The sequence below is a fragment of the Bidens hawaiensis genome, unplaced genomic scaffold (genome assembly GCF_021521415.1).
Source record: "Bidens hawaiensis isolate Kalapana, Puna unplaced genomic scaffold, B.hawaiensis_p1.1 tig00018483_1, whole genome shotgun sequence".
Taxonomy (NCBI): Eukaryota; Viridiplantae; Streptophyta; class Magnoliopsida; order Asterales; family Asteraceae; genus Bidens; species Bidens hawaiensis.
This window is the reverse complement of record NW_027492791.1, coordinates 97,442-124,163: the sequence shown is the minus strand read 5'-3', so window position 1 is coordinate 124,163 and position 26,722 is coordinate 97,442. Positions and strand designations below refer to the sequence as shown.

At 32.2% G+C, this 26,722-nt stretch overlaps 2 protein-coding genes and 1 pseudogene across 3 annotated transcripts; 1 reads left to right on the top strand and 2 right to left on the bottom strand.

The window, feature by feature from the left end:
- Window positions 1-3,342: 3,342 nt before the first annotated feature.
- LOC143556150 (vacuolar protein sorting-associated protein 29-like) lies at window positions 3,343-8,433 on the top strand (annotated as a pseudogene). The gene is made up of 4 exons (XR_013139329.1): window positions 3,343-3,433; window positions 3,565-3,710; window positions 7,479-7,616; window positions 8,028-8,433. The product of XR_013139329.1 is annotated as a vacuolar protein sorting-associated protein 29-like (transcript).
- A 1,204-nt stretch (window positions 8,434-9,637) lies between these two features.
- On the bottom strand, window positions 9,638-15,767 carry LOC143556168 (protein IQ-DOMAIN 31-like). The gene is made up of 8 exons (XM_077045576.1): window positions 15,639-15,767; window positions 15,517-15,558; window positions 12,131-12,247; window positions 11,752-12,023; window positions 11,457-11,649; window positions 11,305-11,379; window positions 10,304-11,234; window positions 9,638-9,760 (listed from the first exon to the last, which is right to left on the bottom strand). Exons 3-8 carry the CDS (start codon window positions 12,203-12,205, stop codon window positions 9,729-9,731), a joined length of 1,578 nt encoding a protein of 525 aa, XP_076901691.1. The 5' UTR covers window positions 12,206-12,247; window positions 15,517-15,558; window positions 15,639-15,767; the 3' UTR covers window positions 9,638-9,728.
- Window positions 15,768-20,481: 4,714 nt separating this feature from the next.
- Window positions 20,482-23,890, bottom strand: LOC143556149 (ubiquitin-conjugating enzyme E2 2-like). Its single transcript, XM_077045557.1, has 6 exons — window positions 23,732-23,890; window positions 22,692-22,894; window positions 22,548-22,573; window positions 21,914-22,003; window positions 21,650-21,738; window positions 20,482-20,757 (listed from the first exon to the last, which is right to left on the bottom strand). Exons 2-6 carry the CDS (start codon window positions 22,814-22,816, stop codon window positions 20,629-20,631), a joined length of 459 nt encoding a protein of 152 aa, XP_076901672.1. The 5' UTR covers window positions 22,817-22,894; window positions 23,732-23,890; the 3' UTR covers window positions 20,482-20,628.
- Window positions 23,891-26,722: the final 2,832 nt, after the last annotated feature.

The following is a 26,722-nucleotide window of genomic DNA, read 5'->3' as shown; positions in this document are numbered from 1 at the left end:
CTCTTATATATGTATCAATCAATAGACCACCAATATTACATATCTACCACCACCTTAATCCTTAACTCCAACCATATATATAACCTCCCATTATATGCATTCTAACTCACTAACCATCCATACTCAATTTCTTGCATATACAAGGTATATAATCATATATTATTCATATAATGTCGAACCGACGATCTGGAGGAACACCAAGGATCACAGATGAGCAGATCATTGAGCTTGTATCCAAGTTGCAACAACTTCTTCCTGAGCTTCGAAACCGTCGTTCCAACAAGGTATATATATGTTTGTTAAAAAGCTTTAGGTCTAGGGTTTTTAATCTTTGATTGTATTAAAACTCTATTCAATAATGTTCTTTTATAAAGTATTTGTCTTTGTCCCTACAACTAATTATTGGTTTCACATTAGTTATACTTATACATACATGGTACAACAAACTTTTAGTACATAGATATTTCTAACCGAAAAAACTACTAGATCTATTTAGCATAACTACCCTAGCTAGCACGGTCAGTTACATTGTGACAAATCAGTCTTTGTTTCGTTTGTTTAGATCTCAAACTTGTTCGGACATATTTATGACAAGGTTTCTGTAAACCAAATCAAAATTATTATCACTCTCTCTGTCTCATTAAAAGTATCTATATTTCCTTTTTTATTTGTGCTATAAATATTCACTTTCAAACTTTATTAGCAAATTGACAAGTTACCCTTAAGCACACACAACTAGCATTAATAAATAATATTGATGGACCTAATTTTTATGGGCATTATTGTCATTTGGTAAGCAAAAAAAATAATCATTCAATCTACCTTAAACTTTGTGCTTTTCAAACTATGACACTTTTAATGGGACGAATGTCGTATTTGATTTATCATTTATCGTTAAATTTCTTTTGTTAGTTATTAATCTAACTTTGGTTAAATATTAGGATATAGTTAGTATAATTGTATATAAGTACACATCTTTTGAATTGTTTCAATTCTTTTGTGCATGCATCAGCTTCAAAGGTGTTGCAAGAGACATGTAACTACGTGAGAAACTTGCACAAGGAGGTTGATGACCTTAGCGATCGGCTCTCCCGCTTGTTGTCCACCATTGATGATGACAGTCCTCAAGCTTCCATTATTAGGAGTTTAATTAACAATAACTAATTAAGTACAAACATATATTTAAACATTTCAAGTATTTTCCAAATTATCTTATGGTTTCTAGTGGTTTGCAGGTTATCTATCTTTGTATTTGATAAGTTAAATTATAGTTTACGAATGATGATATATATGATAATTTTGTTAACAATCGGGCTATATGGTTCGTGTGTATCTTTGTATTCGTGTTACTTCATCTCTCGATTCTTTTAACTAACAATTGTTTGTAGAACCAACGATACGATATCACCTCTTTAAAGAATTAGTTGAAGAGTACTAATATATAGCTAAACAACCTTTTCCTTAGAATTATCATGCATGGCTGTAAACTAGCAATAAGATCTTCATCCTCTCAATTTTGTCATGCATGGTTTAAAATCTTGATCTAGACAAACTTTAATGTAAACACTCCTCACCATTAAAAACGATTCGAAAATGCATGAAAGATTCTTTTAGGTTTAAGCGAAATCGATACACTTAATGGTAGGTCATGAATTCAAACCTAATTATTTGGATACTGAATAGACCACCAATAATGTGGTCATCAGATGTTTATCGTAAGTTGATAGTCATAACTCGTTTATAATAACGTTAAATCTCGTATTTATCAGAGGTCTTAATAAACAAAACGATATATTTGTTTATACTTACATAAAGTTTTAAGATATTATTAAAAAGTATTTTGAAAGTAAAGATTAGAAGTTATTTTTAAGATAAAATGGGACCAAATGTATAAAGAAATGGGACCATGGATTTTTTTATACAATCAAATGTCACAATCCAACTTCAACATGTAGATATTAGAGAACATGTAGATATTAGAGATGAGGTGGTCATTCAATACCCTTAATAGGACAATGTACCCACGAAAATGATATATGTTCACCACACAATTATTAAATTTGAACTATTATTACTTTGTTATATTTGTATTATTAATTTGGTTTACCTTTTTCATAACAAACATATAAGTAGACGTAACAAGTAATGAACACCCAAAAATAGAAAGATTATGTAGCAATGGCATATGAGAGAGAGAAAATATGAGTCTTGGCACATGACCAAAGTTATTGGGCTTCAATTACTAAAACGCCTATATGAAATGTAGGCCCATAGTCGTTGGATTTTGCAAGTGGCCATGGACCCAATAACCCATGGTCCATGAAACTAGTACCAATGTGGGCTTTATAGACTTAGGCTCTAATGAGTCGTATTCAAGTAGTGACCTTTGGTTTTTGAAGGATTTGAACTATCAAAAGACTTGGCCATGTTCCGGGCCTGACCCGTTCTACCCGTGACATGTACAAACTATGGTTCCTTAAAGAAATCGCACCTGAAACTAGAGGTGTACAAAAACTGTTTTTTTACAAACCGAACCGGTTTGAGTTTGAAACCGATTTGACCCTAACCGGTTTGGTTTAGAAACTAGTTTAAGCATAGAACTATTGAAACTAATCCAGACCGGTTCAGTTCTAAACCGGTTTGAGAAAAAAAACCGGCTTAGTTGTGAAATAACCAATTCGCTATACGAATCGACGGTTTGCCAGAAACCGACTTTAGAAACGAACTGGTCCGGTTCGGTTTCCAGTTAACCGGTCCCTAACCGGCTTTCTGTACACCTCTACCTTAACCGAATCAGAATCGGTTGCACCTCTACCCGGTCAAAACCCAGACCCGACTAGACCAAAATCGGATAAAAACTCGACAAAACAGGTAAAAACCCGCTAAAAAATCCAAGCATCTACGGAACCCGTTCCTACTCGAGTACTCGACCCAGTTCTTGACTTTGCCGACCAGACCCATAACTGGATTATAAAAAATCCCAATATATGCACCTCTAATGCAATATGCAGGATTTGGAATATGTCATAAATGAATTACCACATAATCATGTCTTGCGTTAAAATAAAACTATTAAGAAAATCTCAAACGTCTATTTGGGGATTCCCCACGCCAAACGATCACATGTAACCGACCCTTCACAAAGCTTACTAAACGAAATTATTTGTCCATCAAACGAACGAACATAAACAAATTTCCCGTCAAACGATTCGTAAGACGTTCAGTTCGTTTACACTTTACAAGCAATCCCTATTTGCACAAATAAGTCATTTTATAGGGGAATAAAACTTTAAATAAAAAAATATTAAAAGCATCATTTTTTATTTTAGTTTAGTACTAATTTCAATTCAAAACTATTGCCAAAATATTCATAAATTAGTATATGATTTCACTCAATTCTCTTCAATTTGATCCCAATCGTTCAATCCTTGAGGTAATTGAGTAATTCAGTGTTAAATTTCATCAATTTTACTTGCTTAATTACAGGGTTCAATAAACCCTAAAACTGATACGTGATCCAGGTGATTTAATTTGTTAATTTGAGTGTTAATTTGGATGGTATAGGGTATAGTGAAAGATGATATTGGTATTGGCAATAGGGGATTTGCATATCCCACATAGGGCACCTGATCTGCCTCCTAAGTTCAAATCTATGCTTGTGCCTGGCAAGATTCTAACATATTATTTGCACCGGTAATCTATGTATCAAGGTAACTAATAACTTACTTCTTACTCGGTCGTACGCCTACGGGTGCAAACGATCCGAGCTCGGCTCGTGGGTGCTTTTCAAGCTCAGGCTGGTCGGGCTCGGCTCGTTTATTATTTCTTATTCATTAATAGTCACTCCGTCCCATTAAAGTCTCCATATTTCCTTTTTTATTTGTCCCATTATAAATGTTCACTTTCAAAAATTTATTATCTAATTTCCAAATTTACCCTTAAATACACACAACTAGCAACTAGCATTAATAAACAATATCGATGGACCTAATTTTCAAGGGCATTAGGCTGCCCGTAGTGGGCGGCGAGAAAATGGGGCTAAATTGGGCGATTTTTATTTTCAACCCCCCCCCTCCCTCCCCGCAAGCGATAAAAGGGGCAAAATGTGTGGGGGGGGGGGCGGATTCTTCTCGCCTCACTTTCTATTGTTTTTTTTTATTATTATAATTGTTTGTGTGTGGTATATATATATATATAGGGCTACAACACCATTACACCCCAAAAACAAAAACCTACCCTTTGCTGACTGGGCGCCACATGGCGCAAAACGCCTAATTTTGTAGCCCCTCCGGTACACATAGCCTTGTTGTCATTTAGTAAGCAAAAAGAGTAATCATTAAATCTACCTTGAACTTTGTGTTTTTCAAACCATGACAGTTCTAATGGGACGGAGGGAGTATACATTTTTGTATCAAGGTAAGTAAGTTACTACTAACTCAATTCAAATCTATCTCTTCTAATAAAAGACTACCTACTTTTGCCACTTGTCAATCTCATAGCCCTCCTCACATTTTTTTCATTTATTTCAATATATAACCCTTATCTTTTAAGCTATTTCAATATATGAGATTCAAGTTTGTTTTTATTACATGTAAATCTTAATCGATTCATTCATTAACATTAATGGTGAAATAAGAAAATAAGGAAATATTAAAATTGACGTTGCAGGTTTGTTAGAATAAAATTTTAAAGTCACAAGTAAAATTAAAGCAAATTAAAGGTGCATCATCATCGAATAATTTGGATTTGTATGGTAAACTACAAATTGTCTTTTTAAACTCGGATTTGAGCAACAATGTGTAATTTGAACACAGGAAAATGTGTATTTTCTTTATTTTCTCCAAACGTTTTGTATAAATATTACAAACATGGAGAATACCTATTATATATATCTTGGTGTTTAACATTAAATTATTTTAGTTGAATATGATAATTATAATCTATATGTATACTGACTTACTATATGGTATGTCATTTATTTATATGATTTTTTTGCTTAGTATAAAGGGTTTTAGCAATAAGAAAATCAATATTTAGTTTTCAATATTTTCTTCTATAACTCAGACCAAAATGTTTAATAAACATATATATTCACATTAATATAAAAAAAAATAGTTAATCCGGTTAAAAGTCATTTACCATGCTTCCAACAAATCCGAAATCTTTGTTTTTTGTCTATAAGTTGTTAAAATATAGATATCGATTAATTAAATATTCCAACAACTCCCATAATGTTAACTAATAACACGGGATTAGTATTTAAAATTTAAACATTTCTTATCCAATACTTTCAACTATTATAAATAAGAATTACTACATTCACTTTATGTAACTTTAAATATTCTAATATCCTGCTAACTCAGAATAATCACTTTTATTTGATCATGACTTTAAGGTTAGTATTTCTTTGTCATTTTTCACTAACATGGAATGAAAAAAAAAATCATTTTGTTATATTTTAATTTCCGGTTTTATATGTTGCTTGATTATACAATTGTTAATTGTAAAATATAAATCAAGTAAAAATTTGTCATACACAGAATATTAATGACAACAATTTTATCATGATAAATCAATTTCAAATTATAAAGTTTATAACGATGACTATATCATCAAAGTTCATGTAATCTGGTTTTTTTGGATAATCATGTTTTTGGAATAAACATGAGTAGATGATCTCAAATGATATTATATTAATTGATTAAAATGTATGATATTTTATGTGTATGAATATTTTTTTTTATAGTTTCATGGATATTTTATCATTTATCTAGGGTTGGCATGCACTTGAAGAATCTTATTTGTCACACTCACAACTATAGATGCCTATATCAAGAGTTATAAGCATACCTATATGTTCCCTTATAAAGAGTTACAAGTAGACATGGACTAAAGATTTTGATATGTGATTAACAATGTGTACCAACCATTACAATCACAAATGTAGTGTACAATGGAGATTTTACTTATTTGTAACATATTTGTGTAATCTTAGTTATGTAATTTTTGTAATTTTAATGTAAATTGTAACCATATAAAATATATGATCATTTTGTTAACTATATTTCACTTAATGGTTACAGTATAAAACTTTTGACAATTACCCGTGTAATACACGGGCCTCAAACTAGTAATCAATTGTGATTGATTGTTTTGAGGTACTTATATTATATATTGAGTTTATAAACTTCTTAACCTTAGGGGTGCAAACGATGAGAGCTACTTGAGGTCGGATCGATGAAAAGCTCGAAGCTTACTTAGTTATCGATTTCGAGGTTGAGCCTTGTGTAGGATGCTCGTCTAGGCTCGTCAAACCTTACCGAGCTTTGTGTGTGCTTTAAGTTTTACGTCTTTTGGACTTCTATGTATTAATTTCAAACTTCACAAACGAGTTTGAGCGGCGCTGGCTTGTTAACTAAACGATCTCGAGCCGAGCTTGGCTTAGGCTCGTTTAAGGTTTTTCCTAAAACGTGTATAAATTAATTAAAAAATAATAAACAAGTCGAGCCCAAGCTTGAAAAAACAACTTACGAGCCTGCTTTAGCTTTAGAAAATGAGCTCGAAAAAACGTCTAGGGGCTCGACTCGTTTACACCCCTACTTAAGCGTCTTCCTTGATTGAGCTTGCAAACTTGTCACATTCTCTTTGTATATCTTTATGAAAAGTGATGTGATAATCAGACACCATACCCTCTCCTAGACGCCAGCTTGTGTCAGGATATATGCGAGTCGTATAAGGCTTTACGACTCGTGCAACTTTTCCGTACACGATAATGATGCAGAGGTGTAAGACCTTTGTTGACTTGGGTTTTATACGCACAATATAGCACTATAGCCCTATACGAGTAGTATAAGACGAGTAGTGTAAGCCTATATGACTCGTATGCTTTTAAAAAACAATATTCCCAAATTTAATATTTTTTATGGTTTTTTTTTTTGTAATATATCTAAACAACTGCGGGTCGTAAGTAATAAAGTTCTTGTATTTCACCAGCATTCAATTAGGTTCAAGATCAAATCTTATATTATCAACAAAAAAGAAGACAACATGATGATTGACCAACCACTAAAAAATTTTTCAACTGTATTTCACGATTTGGTTGCCAGAAAAAAACGTTATGGAGGATGAACGTTGATTACAATCAAAAGAAAGTTGTTCATATACTCTCAATTGTCTAGTTTGATTAAAAAATATATATACAATTATGAGAAATTAAAAAAAATTTATAGGTCAACGCCACCTGACAATATTTGACATCTATAGTAGTAGTATAGGGTTATACGACTTGTATAGAAGTAAGGTGCTGTGTGGATAGTTGGTCCTGGTGTCTGATTATTGCAGGCTTTTGAAAATTATTAAAACAAAGCCTATTTGTGTGCTGTGTGAGTAGCTATGTGTTTTAACTCATCTCTAGTATGTGTTGGATATTGGTCTGATTTCTCGTCACATATTTATCTGGTTTTTGTCTCCATGAGCAGGAAGTTCATGATTATTTGAAATCTTTATGTCCAAGTTTGCACATAACTCGAGGTGAATATGATGAAGATTCGCGTTACCCTGAGACCAAAACAATTACTGTCGGTCAATTCAAGCTTGGATTGTGTCATGGTCATCAGGTGAGTCGTGTCGCATTTTGCTTGCACATTATCAGTTACTTATCTATATCTATATCTTTACTTCTATATCTAATATCTATATACGAAGTATATTTGATAAAACTCAATTATTTTAAATCATCACTTATTTTAAGAAATTTTGAAATCTAATTATGCAACTTTTGTTTTCAATCAAGTTGTAAATGAAAGTCACATAACATCAAATATAGTCATTAATGTATTTTCGAACCCGAATTATATACTAACGTATACATATTTTTTAATTTTTTAAATCGTTGATATATATAATGCATTTTTCCACCTATAAAATGTGCAATAAAGATTTTAGAATTTTATGTGTTGATATTTTTCACCCCAGGTAGTACACGGGTTCGAAGCTAGTATCTATAAACGTGTTTGTGCTAAATTTAGGTGATTCCATGGGGGGATTTGGACTCGTTAGCGATGCTTCAGAGGCAACTGGATGTTGACATCTTGGTTAGTGGTCATACTCATCAGTTCAAGGCTTACAAACACGAGGCTGGTGTGGTTATTAACCCTGGTTCGGCCACTGGTGCATACAGCAGTGTCACGTATGATGTGAACCCGAGTTTTGTTCTCATGGACATTGATGGGTTGCGGGTTGTTGTCTATGTTTATGAACTCATTGATGGAGAAGTTAAAGTTGATAAGATCGATTTCAAGAAAACATCCACAGCTACTATATGAGGTCGGTCACGGATTTGTTGTCCTTTTGATGTTGATGAGTTTTTTAGTCTCTTGTTCGAATTTCTTTTATTTCTGAATCTTGTTTTTGTTTGATGTATGTGATTCTGTATATGATCTATCGTTTTTGGTTTTGCGTTGGTAGTTTTTATTGGGTCGTTTGAAATCATTACGTGTTTTTGAGTGAAAAGTTAGTGAGGGACCACTTACCTATGTGTCAGTGCGCTTTTTATTTTTTAGATGAACCACTACATGTAGTTTTACAAGTTGGTTGACTTATGGAGGTTTTTCAAGAAATCATGACTTCATTTCTTGAAAAGTCTAAAGTCAACTGTTTATTCATGGGATTAGAGCTTCATTCAAAACATGTTTAAGTACTTTAAATTCATTTTGCTTGACAGATTTTATCTTGATACTTCCCAAAAACAATTAGTGTTATTAGTTTTTCAGTTTTCAGTCTACTTTGGCTGGTTTTGAAGAAAGTTTTCGGCCAAACCGGTCGCATTGGGTTAGACGTGCACAAATCGGGTAATTTTTAAACCCGGAACCGGGTTTTTTTAGACCGGGTACAAAATGGGACCGGTTTTAGTCAAGAACCGGGTAGGAACCGGACCCGACCCGGCAGGGGAATATGGGAACCCAGTGGAACCGGGTAGGGTAGGAACCGGATCCTGTTTATACCTAAAAACCGGGTACACCGGGTATTTTAATTTTTAAAAGAATATAGCTGTCGGGAACCGGTTCCAACGGTTAGGTGGCTCGACTGGAGCGGTTGGTTTTAGCAGTTTGACCATTTGAATTGATTTATAGTTGCCTTTTTCAATATCATTAGCTTGTATTAAAATTTGTAAAATGATAAAAGTGGTTTTAAGGCTGTAATACAATAAATTAATTGGTTTTATCTTGACACTACATATTAAAAATACAATAAATTCCATAATATAAACAATAAATAACCGGTTGCACATTCATAATTCGTTAAAACTTAAAACTGGCATGTCTTTCAATCCGAAGATAATCGTTTTGAAAATACCAGGTTTAATGTTTCAGCCACGGTTTTATCTTCACAACTAATCGAATTTAACCTCCTATAGTCCTATGTAATAACTTATGTCACACACAAACTATCTGATTAGTGATTAGTTCAAAAAAATAATACAAACTGTATGAAATAAATTAATATAAAACACATAAAAAAGAAAGTTATGAATCTCAATAACACAAATTAGGGGAAAAACACATCATCAAAATATGTTTTAAGAAAAATTTTAGGTTCACAACTATACATGCATACATTAATATTAACCCCCCACTCGACCCGACCCGACCCGGAAATGACAAGAAACATGTGTGTCACAAACTATTTATCACAACACAATAACAACCATACACAACCTGCAATTGCACTCACCTCTTCCATCCTGCCTGAACCACTTTTTCTATTAAAAAAACATAAAAATAAATAAATAATCAAACACCCAACAAAAGATATTAACTAATTAATTTATCATAAAGGGATTACTCTATAGAATAGTAACCAAGTTTTAAAATTGTTCCAATCAGGTAACTCACTAAAAGTTTTGTTCCAATCAGGTCCTTAAAGTTTCATTTTTATTCTAATCCTAGATATTTTACCTAGATAGCAGGTTATGTAGGTTTGTTTTATTTCTAAATAGTTTGACATTGCAAAAAAAAAATGAGAAAATAATTTTTAAATAGCGAAATACTGCAAAAAAAATGAAAAAGAAAAAAAAAACTGAAAAAATTCAGAAAAATCTGAATATTTTTTTCAAATTTTTTTTTTTGGCAATTTTTCGCAGTTAAGGTTTTTTTTTCTCAATTTTTACTAATTTTGTTAATTTAAAAAAATAATATTTTGCAATGCCAAACTATTTAGAAATTAAAAAAAAAACTACATAACCTGCTATTTTTTTCAAAACTTGATTTCTATAGAGTAACCCCTTAAATAAATAATAAGTTACCATCTCTAGGGGATATTTGGGATTTGTTAGGTTTAGTCCCTGCTTTGCCATTGGCTTGTAACGGCTTCTGAACACGCGGTGAAGCCAAGCTCGGCTTACCTTTAGAGGAAGGGAGAGACTGCCGCCTGGTGGAACCATTTTCACCGCCTTCTTCTGCCGCCTTTGCTGACTCGGTTGCCGCCATGTAGCTTGGTAAGGTGGGAGTACTCTGTGGTGCAACACTCTCGTGCTGTTCTTGTTTTGCTGGTAATGACTTTCTTCTTCTTGCTTTTTGAGTTTCTTTTTCGTTTGAGTCGCCACTTGCAGGCAGTTCGGGCTCGGGTTCTGGTTCGGTTTCTAGCTTCACAGGCGTTGACCCGGTGGTAGGTTGATCAAGTGGTTTATCCTCTGGCGGCTGAACAAGAGGTTCTTCTGGCTCAGGTGGTTTAAGGATCTCAACAGGTGAATCGTTTACCGGACCGTTGTTTTTATCTGAAGGCTCGGGAATAGGAGAGTTTGATACTTTACTCAAAACGGGTGAAGTTTTTTCAGTATCGGGTTCTGATTTCTCGGGAGGTGTGGAGGTGGAAATGGATATTTTTCTTAAGCTGCGTTTGACCTTTTCAAGTTCAGTAACAGATTGGTCTTGACCAGAGTCGGCTTGGTGGTTGACTTTTCTCACGGTACGTTTGGATTTCTCGGTTTCCGAGGAATCATGAAGATTATTATCATTATTTGCTCTACGAACACTTCTTTTTGGTCTCTCGGTTTCTTCAGTTTGTAATTTAGTCTGCTTTCTTTTAGGCTTTGTATCAAGCGATTTTTTCGGTTGGGGTAGTGGGAACCAGAAGCTGGAAGATGACCAGCGTGTGAGCCAGCTCCTAACCGAATTCGGTTCCATTGGTTGGTATTGAATGCTTAAGGGCATGATAGTATGAGATGAAGAAACAAGCTACATTAACGAATCACATATCAGTCAACAAGTCAACTTCTACACGTGTAAACATATAATAAAATAATACCTTAGTCGCGAAGATGTTTGTTGATAACTTCTCTACTCGGAGGGATGTTTCAAGCAAGTTTGCAGGTTTCTTATCCTAGTGAAACAAGAACCGAAAAGTCAAAGTCGGTGAATGAAAAAGTCAACATGAAATGATAAAGAATAAGGAATTACCACGAATTCCATTTGCTTTTTAGGCAGTTGACCGTTAGCAAGTCGGACCATTCGGCCACGAGCCAACGCCTGTAATTCAATAATCGCACGCATGCATCTCAAAGTAGCAACAGCCTGTCTCCTAACTAAGTGGCCACGAACTAAAGCTTGAAGCCGTATTATACCTTTGAGAGCCCGAAACGCTCTTCGGGCCTTCACATATGGTGTAAAAATGATTAAATAAACAACTTAAAGAAGGCCTAAACATTGAGCATAGAAAAGAGAAATAAATAAATCAAGATCAGTAATATTACCAAATAGCCCCCTGAAACGAGCCTGTGCTTTTGTGGCAGCCTTTTCTAGCTTGATTAACTCCTCACTATTTACTGCATTTAGTTCCACGGGAATTCTTGAATCATCAACTGTATCAGGCATTAAGCTGGCACTAGAACTCTTCTCCAGTTCTGTATGTTCTCCACTTGAAGCAGTAACAGGGCGCACGGGGCTAGAGATAACCATAGAATCAGGCCCAAAATCATTTGATGTTTCCTTACCAGTAACCGGTGTCTTAATTTCTGAAGTAGCATCCTTCAAGATATAGCATGACATAAGTATGAAATCATTGCTTAATTTGTCGATCACATATATTTTTTGCCGAAACAATTGATGTGTGTGCATAAATAGATTTTTCTTACTTTCGAGAGATTAGACTTTGATGACTTCTTCCCAAAAAGCACGGTTTTGATCCACTTTCCAGGAGATTTCCCCATTGTCAAGTTAGCAAATGCAGAAATGGTGCACTTTTAAATACTCTGCATGATCCAAAATGAACTCTTAAAGTCTCAATAAAACAGTAATAAGCATTAATCATCTCAAAGGGTCATTGTTTGAAATCAATCTAATAATCAAGTAATAATGCTAAGCTCCATTATGGACGAGCATATAGAATTTGGTCACACTCACACCACCAACAAACGAAAGAGGAACCTATACATTTCCAGCTACAACTGGATCTACTAAAAACAGTGTTGAAATATCAAAAAATATCGGCGACTAGTTGGTAGTCGGTGAGCTATGGATTAAATTTTTGCTAATCGGTGATAGTAGTCATTAGTCTGTCAAACTCGCTGGAATCAGTCAAAAATCGGACATGTTTCCTTTAATTTTTTTATTTTATTTTACTATATTTCTTGAAAGGCAATTGGACTTGGTTTTCTCATCGACTTGTTAAGTTTACGTTGTTTATGTTTGAAGTATTTATGTAAACATTTATATGTAATTTCTCATATTTTATACATAAAATATACATATTTTTCTGAAAAACTGCAAATAAAAATTCCAGTCCGATTAATCGATAATCAGTATATATATAAATTTAAAAAAAAATCGCCTTCGGCCCAATCACCCAGGTAGGCCCAAAAATTGTAAATATATATATATATATATATTTAAAAAAAACTGTATTTTTAATAAAAGAAACAACACCAGCCCATTTTTAATAAAAAGAAATCACAATTACTATTGTATTATTTACTTTTTTTATAAATAAGTTATCGAATTTATATTTTACATAAGCCCAAATTTTGACTCGCCTTCGGCCCAAAATTTTCTAACTATTCTCACGCTGTCGCTAGCAGTACCCCACAGCCTGATTTAGATATATTAACAAATCTGAGTTGTGAAATTGTCAACAACAAGTTAACAAATTAGCATGAGTAACAGTTAAACATCAATTAACTACAAATTCTCACAAAGTCAAGTAACTAATCCAAGATCTGCATATGCAACCCCTAATTATCATAAAAAGTTTTAACTACTAGGTTTTGGAAACAACTTTCAAATCAGAGACTAGTCGGTGGGCCACTGATTAAATTTTTGCTAATCGGTTACGTTAGTCACTAAACTCGCTCAGTCAAAGATCGGACATTTATACGTAATTTTTCAAATTTTACACACTATATATACAAATATGAAAAAATACATATAAAAAAATTTCAATCCAATTAATCGCTAATCAGTACCCCACCGCCCGATTAGTCAGTGAGCCACTGATCACATTTTTGCTAATCGGTTAAGTTAGTCACTAAACTCGCTCAAATCAGTCAAAGAGCGGACACTTATATGTAATTTTTCAAATATTATATATAAACTATATATACAAGGGGATGGTTCAAGAGAGAAATGATATAATTGCAAGAAATGTAAGAAATGAATATGGATCACTAGTTTTGTTATAAGTTTTAAATGCTTAAAGCTAAATAAAGAAACTATTAATTATTCTCTTTCTTCAATTAATATAACTAATAATAATACTTATTTATTTGATTAATATAACTAATTAAATTATTATAATTAGAAAATATTAAGAACTCATTTATTTTTATAACTTATTTTTTGTTTCTTGAATTTTTATCCTACACAAGTATAATTTATTCATACATTAAAAAATTTTTCTATCCAAAACTAATTTCTTCCAACTCAATATATTAATACTCATCAACACATACTTACATTATGATGAATAATAGCAAAAAACAATTTTACATGTGTTTGCATTAGATATCAACAAAAAACATACAACCTACACAAAAACGTATAATCTACACTTGTTCTAAGAATAAGACAACATATAACCTACACACGAAAAACATTTAACCTACACACAAAATTCATCATCACAAAAAACATATAACCTACACACGAAAATTTTATCTTACATAAATACAATTTATTCATACATTAATTTCTTTTCAAAACCAATTTCTTCAAACTCAACATATCAATATCCATCAACACATAGTTACATTGTGATGAATAATACAAAAAACTATCTTACACATGGTTGCATTTAATGTCAATAAAAAATATACAACCTACACAAAAACATATAACCTACACTTGTTCTAAGAATAAGAAAACATATAGCTTACATACGAAAAACATATGACCCACGCATGTGTAGGGTATATGTATCTTTGTGTAATTTATATAATTGTTGATGTCGAATTACATATGTAAGTTATATGCTTTTTGTATGTTGTACTTATTGCTCAAAACAAGTGTAGGTTATATAACTTTGTGTAGGTTGTATATTTATTGAACTTAAATATGTTGATATATGTTAATATATTGAGTGGAAATTATTTTTTTAATATAAAGAAATAGTATTATATGAATAAATTGTATTTATGTTGAATAAAATAAAGAATGTGTAAATAAAACTAAGTAGTGTTTTAATCTTTTTAATTATTGTAGTTAAATTAGTTAGATATATTAATTAGAGGTATTTATTATGGTTATATTAGTTGTATTAATTGGATAGAGAAAGTGCATTTATTGTTGCATTTATATTTTTTTTATTTATTTTTAAATATTTAAAACCTAAAATAAAACTAGTGGCTCATATTCAGTTCTTGCAATAATTTGATTTCTTTCTTGAACTTAAACCATATATACAATTATGAAAAAATACATATAAAAAATTCCAATCCGATTAATCACTAATCAGTACCTCACTGCCTAATTATATATAGTAACAAATCTGAAAAGTGAAAAATAAACCACATCTCTGAGATTCAATCAATTTTTTTTTTATATTCAAGATTTTTTTTTTGCCTTTTATATAATTTACTATAAAACGATTACAATAAAGTGGCAGGCAAACGGGCAACAAGCTGCGCCGCAACCCCCTTTTGAACAGCAAAGCCAATCCTGCTAAAAACGAAGCTTTGGGACCTAGAAGCTGAAGAGGTTCCGTGTACGACGCGCTGAACCCTACTCAAAAATTTCACAGCCTCTGGAGCCAGAAAACCAAATGTATCAAAGGCAAATGGTAGAAAGACATGTTGATTATCTAAACAAGCACTAGGTCAAATAGTCAATAACAACTTAACAAATTAGCATAAGTAACAGTTAAAACACCAATTGCAAAAACCACACACAAAATTATCAACAGTTAACTACAAATTCTAGCAATGTCAAGTAACTAATCCGAGATCTGCATATCCAAAGGCTAATTATGATAAAAACTACACTATAAGCTAGGTTTTGGAAAGAGTATACTTCAGATCTGGAACTGTACCTGAAAACGGAACCCTAATTACTTGCGAGTTGAGCAAATTAACTGAAAGTGAAGCGGATAATGAGATCGTGATAATAATAATAATAATAGAAACTGAATAATGTTGAAGATGAAGATAGTACCTTGAAATTGGTGTCATGCGGTTGAGGAAATGAAGCTTTCTCTCTCTAGTTTCTCTCTCTTTATACAATATATGTATATGTATATGTATATGTATATGTGGGTGTCAGTGGGTGTGTATCTATCTGTATCTTCTGAAGCTTCACATTGACATTGATATTATGCTCTGTCTTTATTATTATTATTAATTTTATTATTATTATTATTATCAATACTCAAATTAAGACATTTATTTTTAAGTAATTTACAACACCTCAAGCATGAAGTACATATGTTAGTAAGGGTAAACATGTCTTTTAAACACAATTCATTCAACTTACAAGTTTGGTCCATCATCTTTAACCATATTATGTTTTTAATTTACCTTGTAAACTAACTTCTCACTCATGATTTTTAAACGACTATAGCCTTTTCGTACGTTAATATTTTTATAAACAAATTGCACCATAAAAACGTGCATTTTATTCTCTTTAATTTGGATATGATATTATTGTAATTTTTTTCCATTTTAAATAAATTAATATGTTACGTAGGGGTGTTCAGTGTTGGTTTTGATGGTTTTTAAGTAAAACATGTGAGTCCAACCGTTAATACTGATTTTTTATCGTCCAGATCCAAACTCGACCATTGAAAGTTGAAACCGAATCGTTGCTAACGGCCTGGTTCCAGTTTTGTTTCACAGTTTAAACTTCAATAATAAATTTAGTTTAAAATAATTAATAATTTAAATGTACTATCAATTTTAACTAAAAACCAACATAATATGATACTTGAGATGATCATAAATAAAAAATAATAATTTTAATTAGCCACATAAATGGTAAATATTAATGGAAGATCTAGGACGTGAAATAATAACAACAATGATTACCAAATGAATCATATTGCAATTAGGTTAATTTACAGTCTTTTCTGGTTTCATGTGGCCGGTTGCCAATATAAACCGCGGACCAACCGTTCATTACATTTTGAAAATTTTGAAACCGACCAACAAAGCGAAAGTAAAAAAGAAAAAGAAAAAAGAAGTCAAACCAATGACCGATTTAAACGATTTCAAGGTTTTAACTGAACCATGAACACTTATATTTGTACGTGATTAACAGGTTCAAACACCCGTTGCATCGCGCGGGCACCCGTCTAGTTATTAAATAAACCGTTTGTAATAAATATTAGTTGGTTAATTAAGACTATTCATTATTTACGCATAAAAAGCATTTACAATGTGAGAGATGACTGAACCGAATTAAAATTGATCAATAACTGAATTAATCAAAAAGTAATTATCGGTTATTTTTTTCTACTCTCGGTTAATTGAAATTAGCCGAGCTGAACAATTCATAAAAGTTTCTAATGTGACACAACAGGAATCTGACTGTTAACTTGTTATTGGTTCAGTTTGTATTGAGTCATGATATGACCAAAAGGATATCAACACGTGTTTATATTGACCGAAAACCTTAAAAACGAACACCAACACTAGTACTGAAGGTCTATCTGTATCAGTCTGCTTCGTCGCAATACCAGGACTGTACCAACACTCGGTATAGTTTAAGATATTTTTAAAACCCGTTTTATTTTTAATACAGTTATGTTAAAAAAACATTATATTGGAGTGCTGAAAAAAATAATAATCACACCCACATGTTTATTTTTTTTATAAAAAAATCAATGAACACAAGTTATTAAAGAAAATTCATGCTGATAAAAAAATGAATAAGTTATATGGTTATATTATTTATTTTATATAATAAGAGGTGAAATTGAAACTTACAATATAATTTCGCTAGTCATACCAACTTGAGAAAATAATAGTACATATAATAACTTAAAATACTTTTGTTCGTGTTTCTTAATATTTTTTTTATTAAACAAGTCAAAACTATCATTACCTACTAGATGTAGACTTATTAAAAATCTGAATCAAGTTAATATTAAATTAGCTCGAATGTAAATAGACACTCATTTAATAAGCAACTATTAAATGAGTTGTACTTGAGCTTAAGCTAGGTCAACTCGTTTACGACCATATACACGGTAGTTATTATATTTGTTACATGATTTCAGTTAAATCATATGCCAAATAGATTTTGTATTTGGAAATTCAATGAAGCATTTGGTAACAATATTGGATAAGAGTAACTGCTATTTTGTAAATGTTGATGCTGTATTTATATTTTTTAAGTGATATTATTTTTTAATACTCTCAACTTCCAACTTGTAACTTGTTTTCTTCAGTTACTCCCGAACTTAATGGACCCTAACCCCGTTAGTTATTTTGCTGACGTGACACGTTTTTGCTGACGTGGCATGCTATGTGGAAAATACCTTATTAAAAAAAACCAAACAAAACAATATACATACATACATACACAAACACCACAACCACCACGGGCCTCCACCACTTCCGGCCTCGATCGCCACCTTCACCACCACCGCAAGCCTCACCGCCCTCACCACAAACCACCACCACCAGGCGGCCTCCACTGCCTCCATTTTTGGTCACATTCAAATCATGTTACATCAGCAAAAACATGTCACGTCAGCAAAAAAAAACTAACGGAGTTAGCGTCCGTTAAGTTCGGGAGTGACAGAAGAAAACAAGTTACAAGTTAAGAGTAATGGAAGACAAATCATTAACTGGGAGTGTTATTGTTCAATGAGTGAAAATTGAGAGTATTAAAAACCAATATTCTTTTTTTAAAATGCATTTGAATTATAATGGAATATTTAAGTATTTTAAAAGATATAGTTTGAGTGGTGGGGCATGATTATTTAACAAATGTAACAAAGACAGCTAAAAGCACCAAAGAGGTTAGTTGGTCACTATCATTGGCATTGTCCATTGAATCTCCTTAATAAGACATTAGATACCTTTTTCGTATCAAATAAAATAAGAACATCAATATTATTACGTAGAAAAATATAAATTATATAAATATGTATATTATAAAAAGGCAATTAGTGTGCATAATACATACACATATTCACGCAACAGTAAATTTTATATCTAATTAATGTTACAAAAAACTTCAAGATATTATAGCTGTTGTTGGATTAGACAAATTACCCCAAGATCGTTTAACCGTAGCAAGAGCGCAAAAGATTTATTCTTTCATAAAGTCCTGCTTGTTATCTTTACTATATATAATACACAAAATGAAGGTAAATTAAGACACATTTTTTTAAGTAATTTACAAGTAATTAATCACATAGTACAAGAATAAATAAGGACAAAAAGGTCATTGCAACATCAAAACTCACGGGTTTTTAAATTCTTTTAAAATACCTACAACTCCCTCCCCCCCTCAAGTATAATCAATTTTTTGTAAATTTAATGTATATTTACAATTATTACCTTTAATCTTTTACTAATTTTTATTTATATTTTCACTTTTAACCCAACTTCCCCCATGATTTTTAAACGCTAATAACTTTTCCGTACGTTAATATTTTTTTAAAAAAAATTTACCATAAAAACAAGCATATTTTTCTTTTTAGTTTGAGTATGATATTGTTATAGTTTTTTTTTTAGTTAAAAAATAACATTTTGTGTAGAGGTGTTTGTGGTATGGTTTTGATGGTTTTCAAGTTAAACCGTGAACCAAACTGTTAGTAACAATTTTTTGTTCTCGTAAATCGAAACCGAACCATTGAAATTGAAAACGGCTGGCCAAAAGCTAAAGAAAAAATCAACCGTGAAATCATGACAATGACCGATTTCAACAGTTTTTTGGCTTCAAATCAAACAATAAACGCCCATAAACTTGTTACGTGATTATTACCAAATCTATGTTTCTCGCTGCATCGCGCGGGCACCCGTCTAGTAACACTAAAAACAATCTAGTCTTGTAAGAGAGGCGCAAAAAGAAATCTTGTTATTACCCTAAAAAACAGACAGTAGATCTTGCTACTCTATAATACGTGTCTTTAAATTAACCTTTTATAATAATCTCTTACATTACATGTACTTGATGAACTCTTTTACTCTTATCCATTTCTGAATGGTAAGCTCATGAAATAATACAACTCTCTTTAAATTAACTATTTATGATAACCTCTCATTACATGTACTTTTATCAATCTTTTACATCAAGATTTTCCATCAACACTTGTTTAAACCCAATAAGGCGCATCTTATTTAGCTTTATTTTAAAGGGCTCAATTTTTAACGAGTTTTAATGTAACAAACGCTATGAGAGAATTTTGGTCCACTCGGTCCAACTAATATCATTTCTAGTCCGCCAAACGACCCACCACATGGTAATGATAATACCATGAACTAATTTCCTCTTCGTACCATTTACCGATCAAGTAGTCAAAATAGAAAAGCTTGCATCGTCATCATCTCAACTCTCTTCTCCTTACTAAATAACTCATTCCATTCAATGAGGTTGTCCCCTACCTGTATATTATCTCAAAAGGCAACCCACCACCAGCAACTCCTTATGTCTAAAATGCGGTACGCTCATTAGCTCGGCTTTATGGGAGACCATGGAACTAAGATACTACTCAACTGACATCATTTGTATTGAATACAAGACAGATGAAAAATGAAAAAATATTATGAGGGTAAAAAAGGCTGAAAGCATAATTACCAAAATAGCATAACTGTTGAAGTGTAGTTGAATATTTTATTTTTCAAACTAGGATTTAAATCGAGTTTAAGATCAGGTTTTAAGCAATAAGCGTACCAAGGTATAACTTTTAACCACGCAAGACTATAAACAGTAGGTATACCTGCAAACCCGAGTGCGAGATTGAGATTACCAAAACATTTCCCGACAGTCCCGTACCCGGACTACCCGCTACCCAATAAGTCTAATATGGAAAGTGGCAAGAGGCAGATAAAAAGTAATAAAAGCTCAAGAACTTTTAAACCAACATAGTTTCCACAATATCCGTTATTATTGTTATAAGTCGTTCTAAAAATATCAATATTACAAAGATACAAACAACAATAAAATAAGAGAGAAACGTGAACCACGCACCAGGCTAGTCAGCTGTCCAGCTCTGCTCCACAACCTCTCTCACTTTCCTGTTATACTCGCGTTTATTCTCGCTAAATAACCGAGCAGCCTCTGAGTTGGCTGGTGAGTTGGGGTTCGGATCACACAGCAATGACTGCGTTGCAAGAAACCAAATCATTATAAAAATTATTTCAATTTCTCATAACCTACAAACAATACGAATTGATTAGTAAAAAGCACAATGCACACCCAAACCACAAAGGTAGGCTAGGTAGCAATAGAAAACATAATAGACTGTAATAGGCATAAAAATGAATACTACTACCAGATATGAATAAAAAACTTATAAAATAATTTAAATCACCTAATCAAAATTTGAAAAACCTTATCAATTATCATCAGAGTCAAAATATTTAAAATAGTAAGCAAATGACCACACAAGCCTAGGTTATCCAAGACGTTTAGGTCTCAAAAGTCAAAAGCCAAGACGAGAGGTGAGAGCTGCACATACACAAAGCATCACTCTATGTATAACCAAATAAGCTCTATGTACAACCAATCAGCCTTTTTATCAGTAAACCATTCATAACTTCTTCAAATAACCTCAATGTACAGCCAAATGAGCTTTATGTATAACCTATTAACCTTTTTATCGGTAAGCCATTCATAATTTCTTCAAAATAAGCTCTATGTACAACCAAATAAGCTTTATGTATAATCTATTAGCCTAGTCATCTAGTAAACCATGATAAATCTTCATCATCTTGGTTGTTTTTACATATTAAGCTTCCTACATAACCTAAGTTTGAGTTTGACCAATTTTGATCCACACATGCATGAGGTGCCACCTAAAGGTCGTGAGGCGTTTTCTAGATCGTCTCGCAGGCATGCTTTTTAAACCAAGTTTGAGCTATTTATAATCTAATTATGTTGACTTTGTTTTAATCATTCAAGAAAACATAAACATTCAAGAATATCATATGTCAAAGCTATGAGATTTAGAATGGTAAGCACATCCCGTTATAACATAAATAGTAATACTACACCTGAATTGATGTCAGAATAGCAGCAACATCATAAATTGGACTCCACTGATTTTGTAGGATGTCTAGGCATATGCTTCCATCTGCATAAACTGTACATAGCAAAGCCAGAGAAACACATTTATATCAATCTCAACATACAATGTTCTTCATGATAAATCATACAACACAAAGAGAAACTCAAGCCTCTGAGCTGGCACCCCATATCCAGTAAAAATAAAGAAGAATAAAATTAAACGTTTAATCAAGTCGATGATGACCACTTACTGTTTGGATGAAACATTCGAGAAATGAAACGCACGGTTGGTGGCTTATTTGGATAATCTTCCGAAAACTGAAGGGTCAGCTTGAACGTGCCTGATATTAACATATATTAAGGAATACAATAATGCAAGTATGCAACACAATGATAAGATAAAGTTACATGGAATTCTGAAACGCTAAATCGTCTACGAAATAACAGAACACCTAGAAACTTCATTTAACATCTAAGCAATCAAAAGCACAATTCACATTACGAGTAGTCAGTCATATTTAGAACACATACGCATATGCGATAATAACAGGTTGGTATGTACTATATACCAATAGCCCTGAATCTCAAATATTACAGAATACTACTGTGAACTACTAAAGTATGAATACTTTTTTGAATTAACAAAGTGCCATGGGTCCTGACTGTTATAAACAAACTATTAGAAACCGCTAAATTAATGATTCATTTCTCCATTTTTTTCATTCATACTTCGTTGTCTAGTTCTGATCCTGTATGTTTAACTACTTTTCTTTATATAACTACTCTAGATACTTCTACAAAACATATGCATTTACAACCATCAGTTTTGCTTCTTTTGTCATTCTAAGTACATAAATACTAAACCCCGCAAAGCATCTCACTCACCTCCATCCCAAGGAGTATCATCAGGCCTGCAACACAAACAAACTAACCAGTAAAAATCATTATATCTCATGCAAAAACAGCATCATTAGCAACTAGATTATGATACCAACGAACAATGAAATACACTTTCACAGTTTCACCTACCCAAATATAACCGCATTCCACAGCATAATATTGTTGTCATACGGAGCACCACTGATTCCAGCAGGAGGATCTTGCTGCAACCTTTTGAAATCCCTCATCAATCTCTTCCGTGAAGGCGTTGACATCTTCGTCAACTATTATGCCACAATTCAACAAGTAACAGTACAAATCTCAGTTTGTAATTCCACCGCCCAATCAACTACCTAATCCACAACAAATTTTAATCAACTAAAAGAGCAAAACAAGCAAACCAAGTAAACCAAGTGTGAGGATCAAACAACCTGCATATGAACCCTAGATCTATAAACTGAAAATAATCACATAGCATATCAAACATTTTTAACCTTAAAACAATCGAAAACTTGGAAAGGAGCAATTGAACATGATAAACGTATTACCAAACCCTAGGGTTACGTTAATGGTCAATCAAATAAACATCAACGTAATTAAACAAATAAAGTAATTGAAATGAAAGAACAAAATAAGGAAATCAAGTGCCACAATCAAACGACCTATGCAGTTAATGCGGGAGAATATCGGACCGATATTTGAAATATTGGTAATTTTAATATCATGCAGATCTTATATATATAGCAATTTAACACTAACAATTCAGTATACTCTCCTACCATTAACAAATTAACCTTTTGCAACTTACAAAACACTAACAATTATAACAAGTAGAAACCGATTATTAAAACTTAAAACATTAACATTAAACACTTAAAATTGACAATTAAGACTTAAAAAACTGATATCGGGAAAATTTATGTCGGGACCGATATTTTACCAAGGGACCGATAACCGATACATCAACGATACCGACTGCATAGCAAACGACCTGCATATATATAAACCCTAGATCTATTAACTAACAATAATCGTATGAAATATCGAATAATATTAACATAACTACAAACGGAAATGAACAATTGGACATGATAAACGTATTGTCAAACCCTAGGGTTACGTTAATGGTTAATTGAGTGAATATGAACGTAATTAAACGACGATTGAATTAATAAAGTGATTGAAATTACTTGTTGTTAGAGATAGAAGACGCTGTGTGGTCAATCGGAAGACGTTGACCGGCCGCCGGTGGTGGTGGTGAATTGAGTTCCGATCACATAAAAGGATGAGGTTTTCGACTTTAGACAACGCGTTGTGTTTAGGCGGATCCGTTTCATTTAGCATGTCATTTCGGTAACTGGATCGGTATCGAATCGGTACGGTTGATAATAATTCGGGATTCACTTTTTGAGATTTTGGGATTGGTACGGTTCTGATATTTTGTCGAATTTTTATATTCGGTATCGGTTATGTTGCTACCAATTCAGTATTCATTTTTTAGGTTTCGGGATCGGTACGGTATTAGTATGATTTGGTATCGTACTGGTATTTTACCGAATTTTTGTCTTTGGTATCGGTACCAAAGTTACCAATTAAGTACCCACTTTTTGAGGTTTCGGGATCGATACGGTACCAGTATGGTTTGATATGGTATTTGCATTTTACCGATTTTTTGTCTTTGGTAACAGTACCAAAGTTACCAATTCAGTACCCACTTTTTGAGGTTTCGGGATCGATAGGTACTATGGGTTTATATATTTAGCTCGAGGTTGTATAAGTGAAAGGGAATCCGATTAATTGGCGGTCATAACTAATAAACATAATTATTGTAATGAAGTATAGATAAACTTGTTCAAAAGAGACATTAATTTCATTTCTAAAAGTTGATTACACGAAAAACGTATGTCATTATGCATATCCAATATCGGTTCATATGTAATATAATTTAAGTTTGATTATGATATAATTGGTAAATGATACTAAATCTTTATAACCCTAATGAATTAAAAGTGACAGGAAGTAAACCCGCACATTTGAGCGCTCATTCATCGTCAATAGCTTGGTCATTTTGATCTAGCAACATTAATAGATAATGCAAACGCATAATTAACTTGATTTGCATTTATGAGAAGATACATGACCTAGCTATTGGCGACGAGTGAATTAGTATAAGTGCGATTTATGCTTCTTATAATTTTATAATTAAAATTACAAATTTACAAGATTTAAACAGCGAAATAAGATCTTTCTAAAAACTCCTTGACAACCATCTAAATTTTTGCATACTATGTCATTATAACAGTAAGATTATTAGACATACCAAACAATACTTTTTTTAAAATATAAATCAACTTCCTAAATATTATACAAGTACATAAGATTATAGAATTGCAACCTTTTAGTTCAAGGTCGTAAAACAATAATAGATACCTAAAGATATAGCGCTAACAATTTTACTAGATTGTGATAGTTTTAGCAAGCATATTAGCATTTCTTTATTTATTCCGCTAATCCCAACCTTCTAAGAAATCACATGTATACTTATCATCAATATCAAATATGATATAAATTAAGCTATGTGTCATTGATAAACATCGATAACAACTTTTTGTTGTAATCTATAGTCTTATTGACATGTTTCATTCGTAATAAAAGTGTTAGGAAGGAGAAACACACATTTTACATATGAAAGCTCATTCATCATCGATAACTTGGTAGTTTTGATATTGCAACGTCAACAGATAACACTAGCGCATAATCAAGTTGATTTACATTCATGAGAAAGATAATGATGTGGCTATATAGAATGAATGAATATTAAGTGTGATTCTCTATAACCTTAGATTTAAGATTGCAAAATTAAATGACTAAACAATGAATGAGATCAAAATATTAATGATTTCATAAGGAAGTAAGGAACCAAACATTAACCAAAACTTTGAAACTTAGTAAATATGTATTTCTTAAACTTACTAACAAATAGTCTTCAAATTAAAATTTTACATTGTGATTGTAACATACCGAAATAAGAGAATTAATAACAGGTGATAAAAATTAAGAAAATAATATAAAGTATAGACTCATTGAAAGATGCATCAGAAAATAAAGCATACAAAGCTCTAAATGCTAAGTATTATATCAACACCCGAAATAAGATATAATTATACAAGATTAGTAATGTATAATGCCAGTAAAACATTGATAGACGCATAACCTTTTAATTGAAGGTCATAAAACAGTAAATAAACATAACCTTTTCTTTGAAAGTCGTAAGTTAATAATAATAGAAACATAACTTTTAAATACTAAGTTAAAGGTCGTAAAACAATAATAGAAAAATAACTTTTAAGCCGAAGATCTTATAGTAAAACATTGTTAGAAATATAACTTTTCAGCTGAAGGTCATAAAGCAGTAATAAAAACATATCTTTTTCTTTAAAAGATGTAAATCAATAATAGAAATATAACTTTTAAATATCCCGTTAAATGTTGCAAAACAGTCATAGAAATTTTTAGCTAAAGATCGTAAAACAGTGATCAAATCACAACTTCCCCGTCGAAGATCGAAAGACTTAAATCACCCGAAAAAAATTAATCTTATCAATTAAATCACCTTGTTAATAAAAGTATTTGGCTCTTGTTCCACCCATGAAATTCACCAAACATCAATGTTTTTTTTTTGTTTTTTTTTTGCCTGACAAACTGTTATACCCCTACAATCTTTGTTTTTTTACATTCATAATTTATGATTTCATAGTTGAAAAGCAATATATATATATATATTATATAGCAAAAACCCATGTAGAATAAAACCAACCCAAATCAAGTAATGGAAACCTTGAGCTCCATTTCAAGTTGCCTATACCAAATCTAGCAAACATACCAACACAAGAAACACCAAACTAAAACACCATTTAAAGAAATAAAACATGTTTGTCTAAAAAAGAAAGTACAAAGATCCCTATTTCTTTCCCCATTTATGACAGAATACCTTTTTGCAGCGCCAGAACGACCAAATTAATTATCTTAATAATTCGGTCGTTCCAGCTCTAGAAAAAAATGCATCCTTTTAGACGATTATGCTCAAATTATGTACAAGATCTTCGATAACCAAAGAACCGACGCATGACCATCTCTACCCGACAAATCTGAAAAAAAAAACGAAAAAGACAAATTTCTTC

Excerpts from the sequence above, each read along its gene's own strand:
- LOC143556168 (XM_077045576.1), bottom strand. The coding sequence starts at position 12,205 with ATGGGGAAATCTCCTGGAAAGTGGATCAAAACCGTGCTTTTTGGGAAG. Across the intron at positions 11,380-11,456 it reads AAAAGCAAATGGAATTCGTG|GATAAGAAACCTGCAAACTT; the intron begins GTAATTCCTTAT and ends TTGTTTCACTAG. Across the intron at positions 11,235-11,304 it reads CAAACATCTTCGCGACTAAG|CTTGTTTCTTCATCTCATAC; the intron begins GTATTATTTTAT and ends TCGTTAATGTAG.
- LOC143556149 (XM_077045557.1), bottom strand. The coding sequence starts at position 22,816 with ATGTCAACGCCTTCACGGAAGAGATTGATGAGGGATTTCAAAAGGTTG. Across the intron at positions 22,004-22,547 it reads TGATACTCCTTGGGATGGAG|GCACGTTCAAGCTGACCCTT; the intron begins GTGAGTGAGATG and ends TGTTAATATCAG. Across the intron at positions 20,758-21,649 it reads CTATTCTGACATCAATTCAG|TCATTGCTGTGTGATCCGAA; the intron begins GTGTAGTATTAC and ends CTTGCAACGCAG.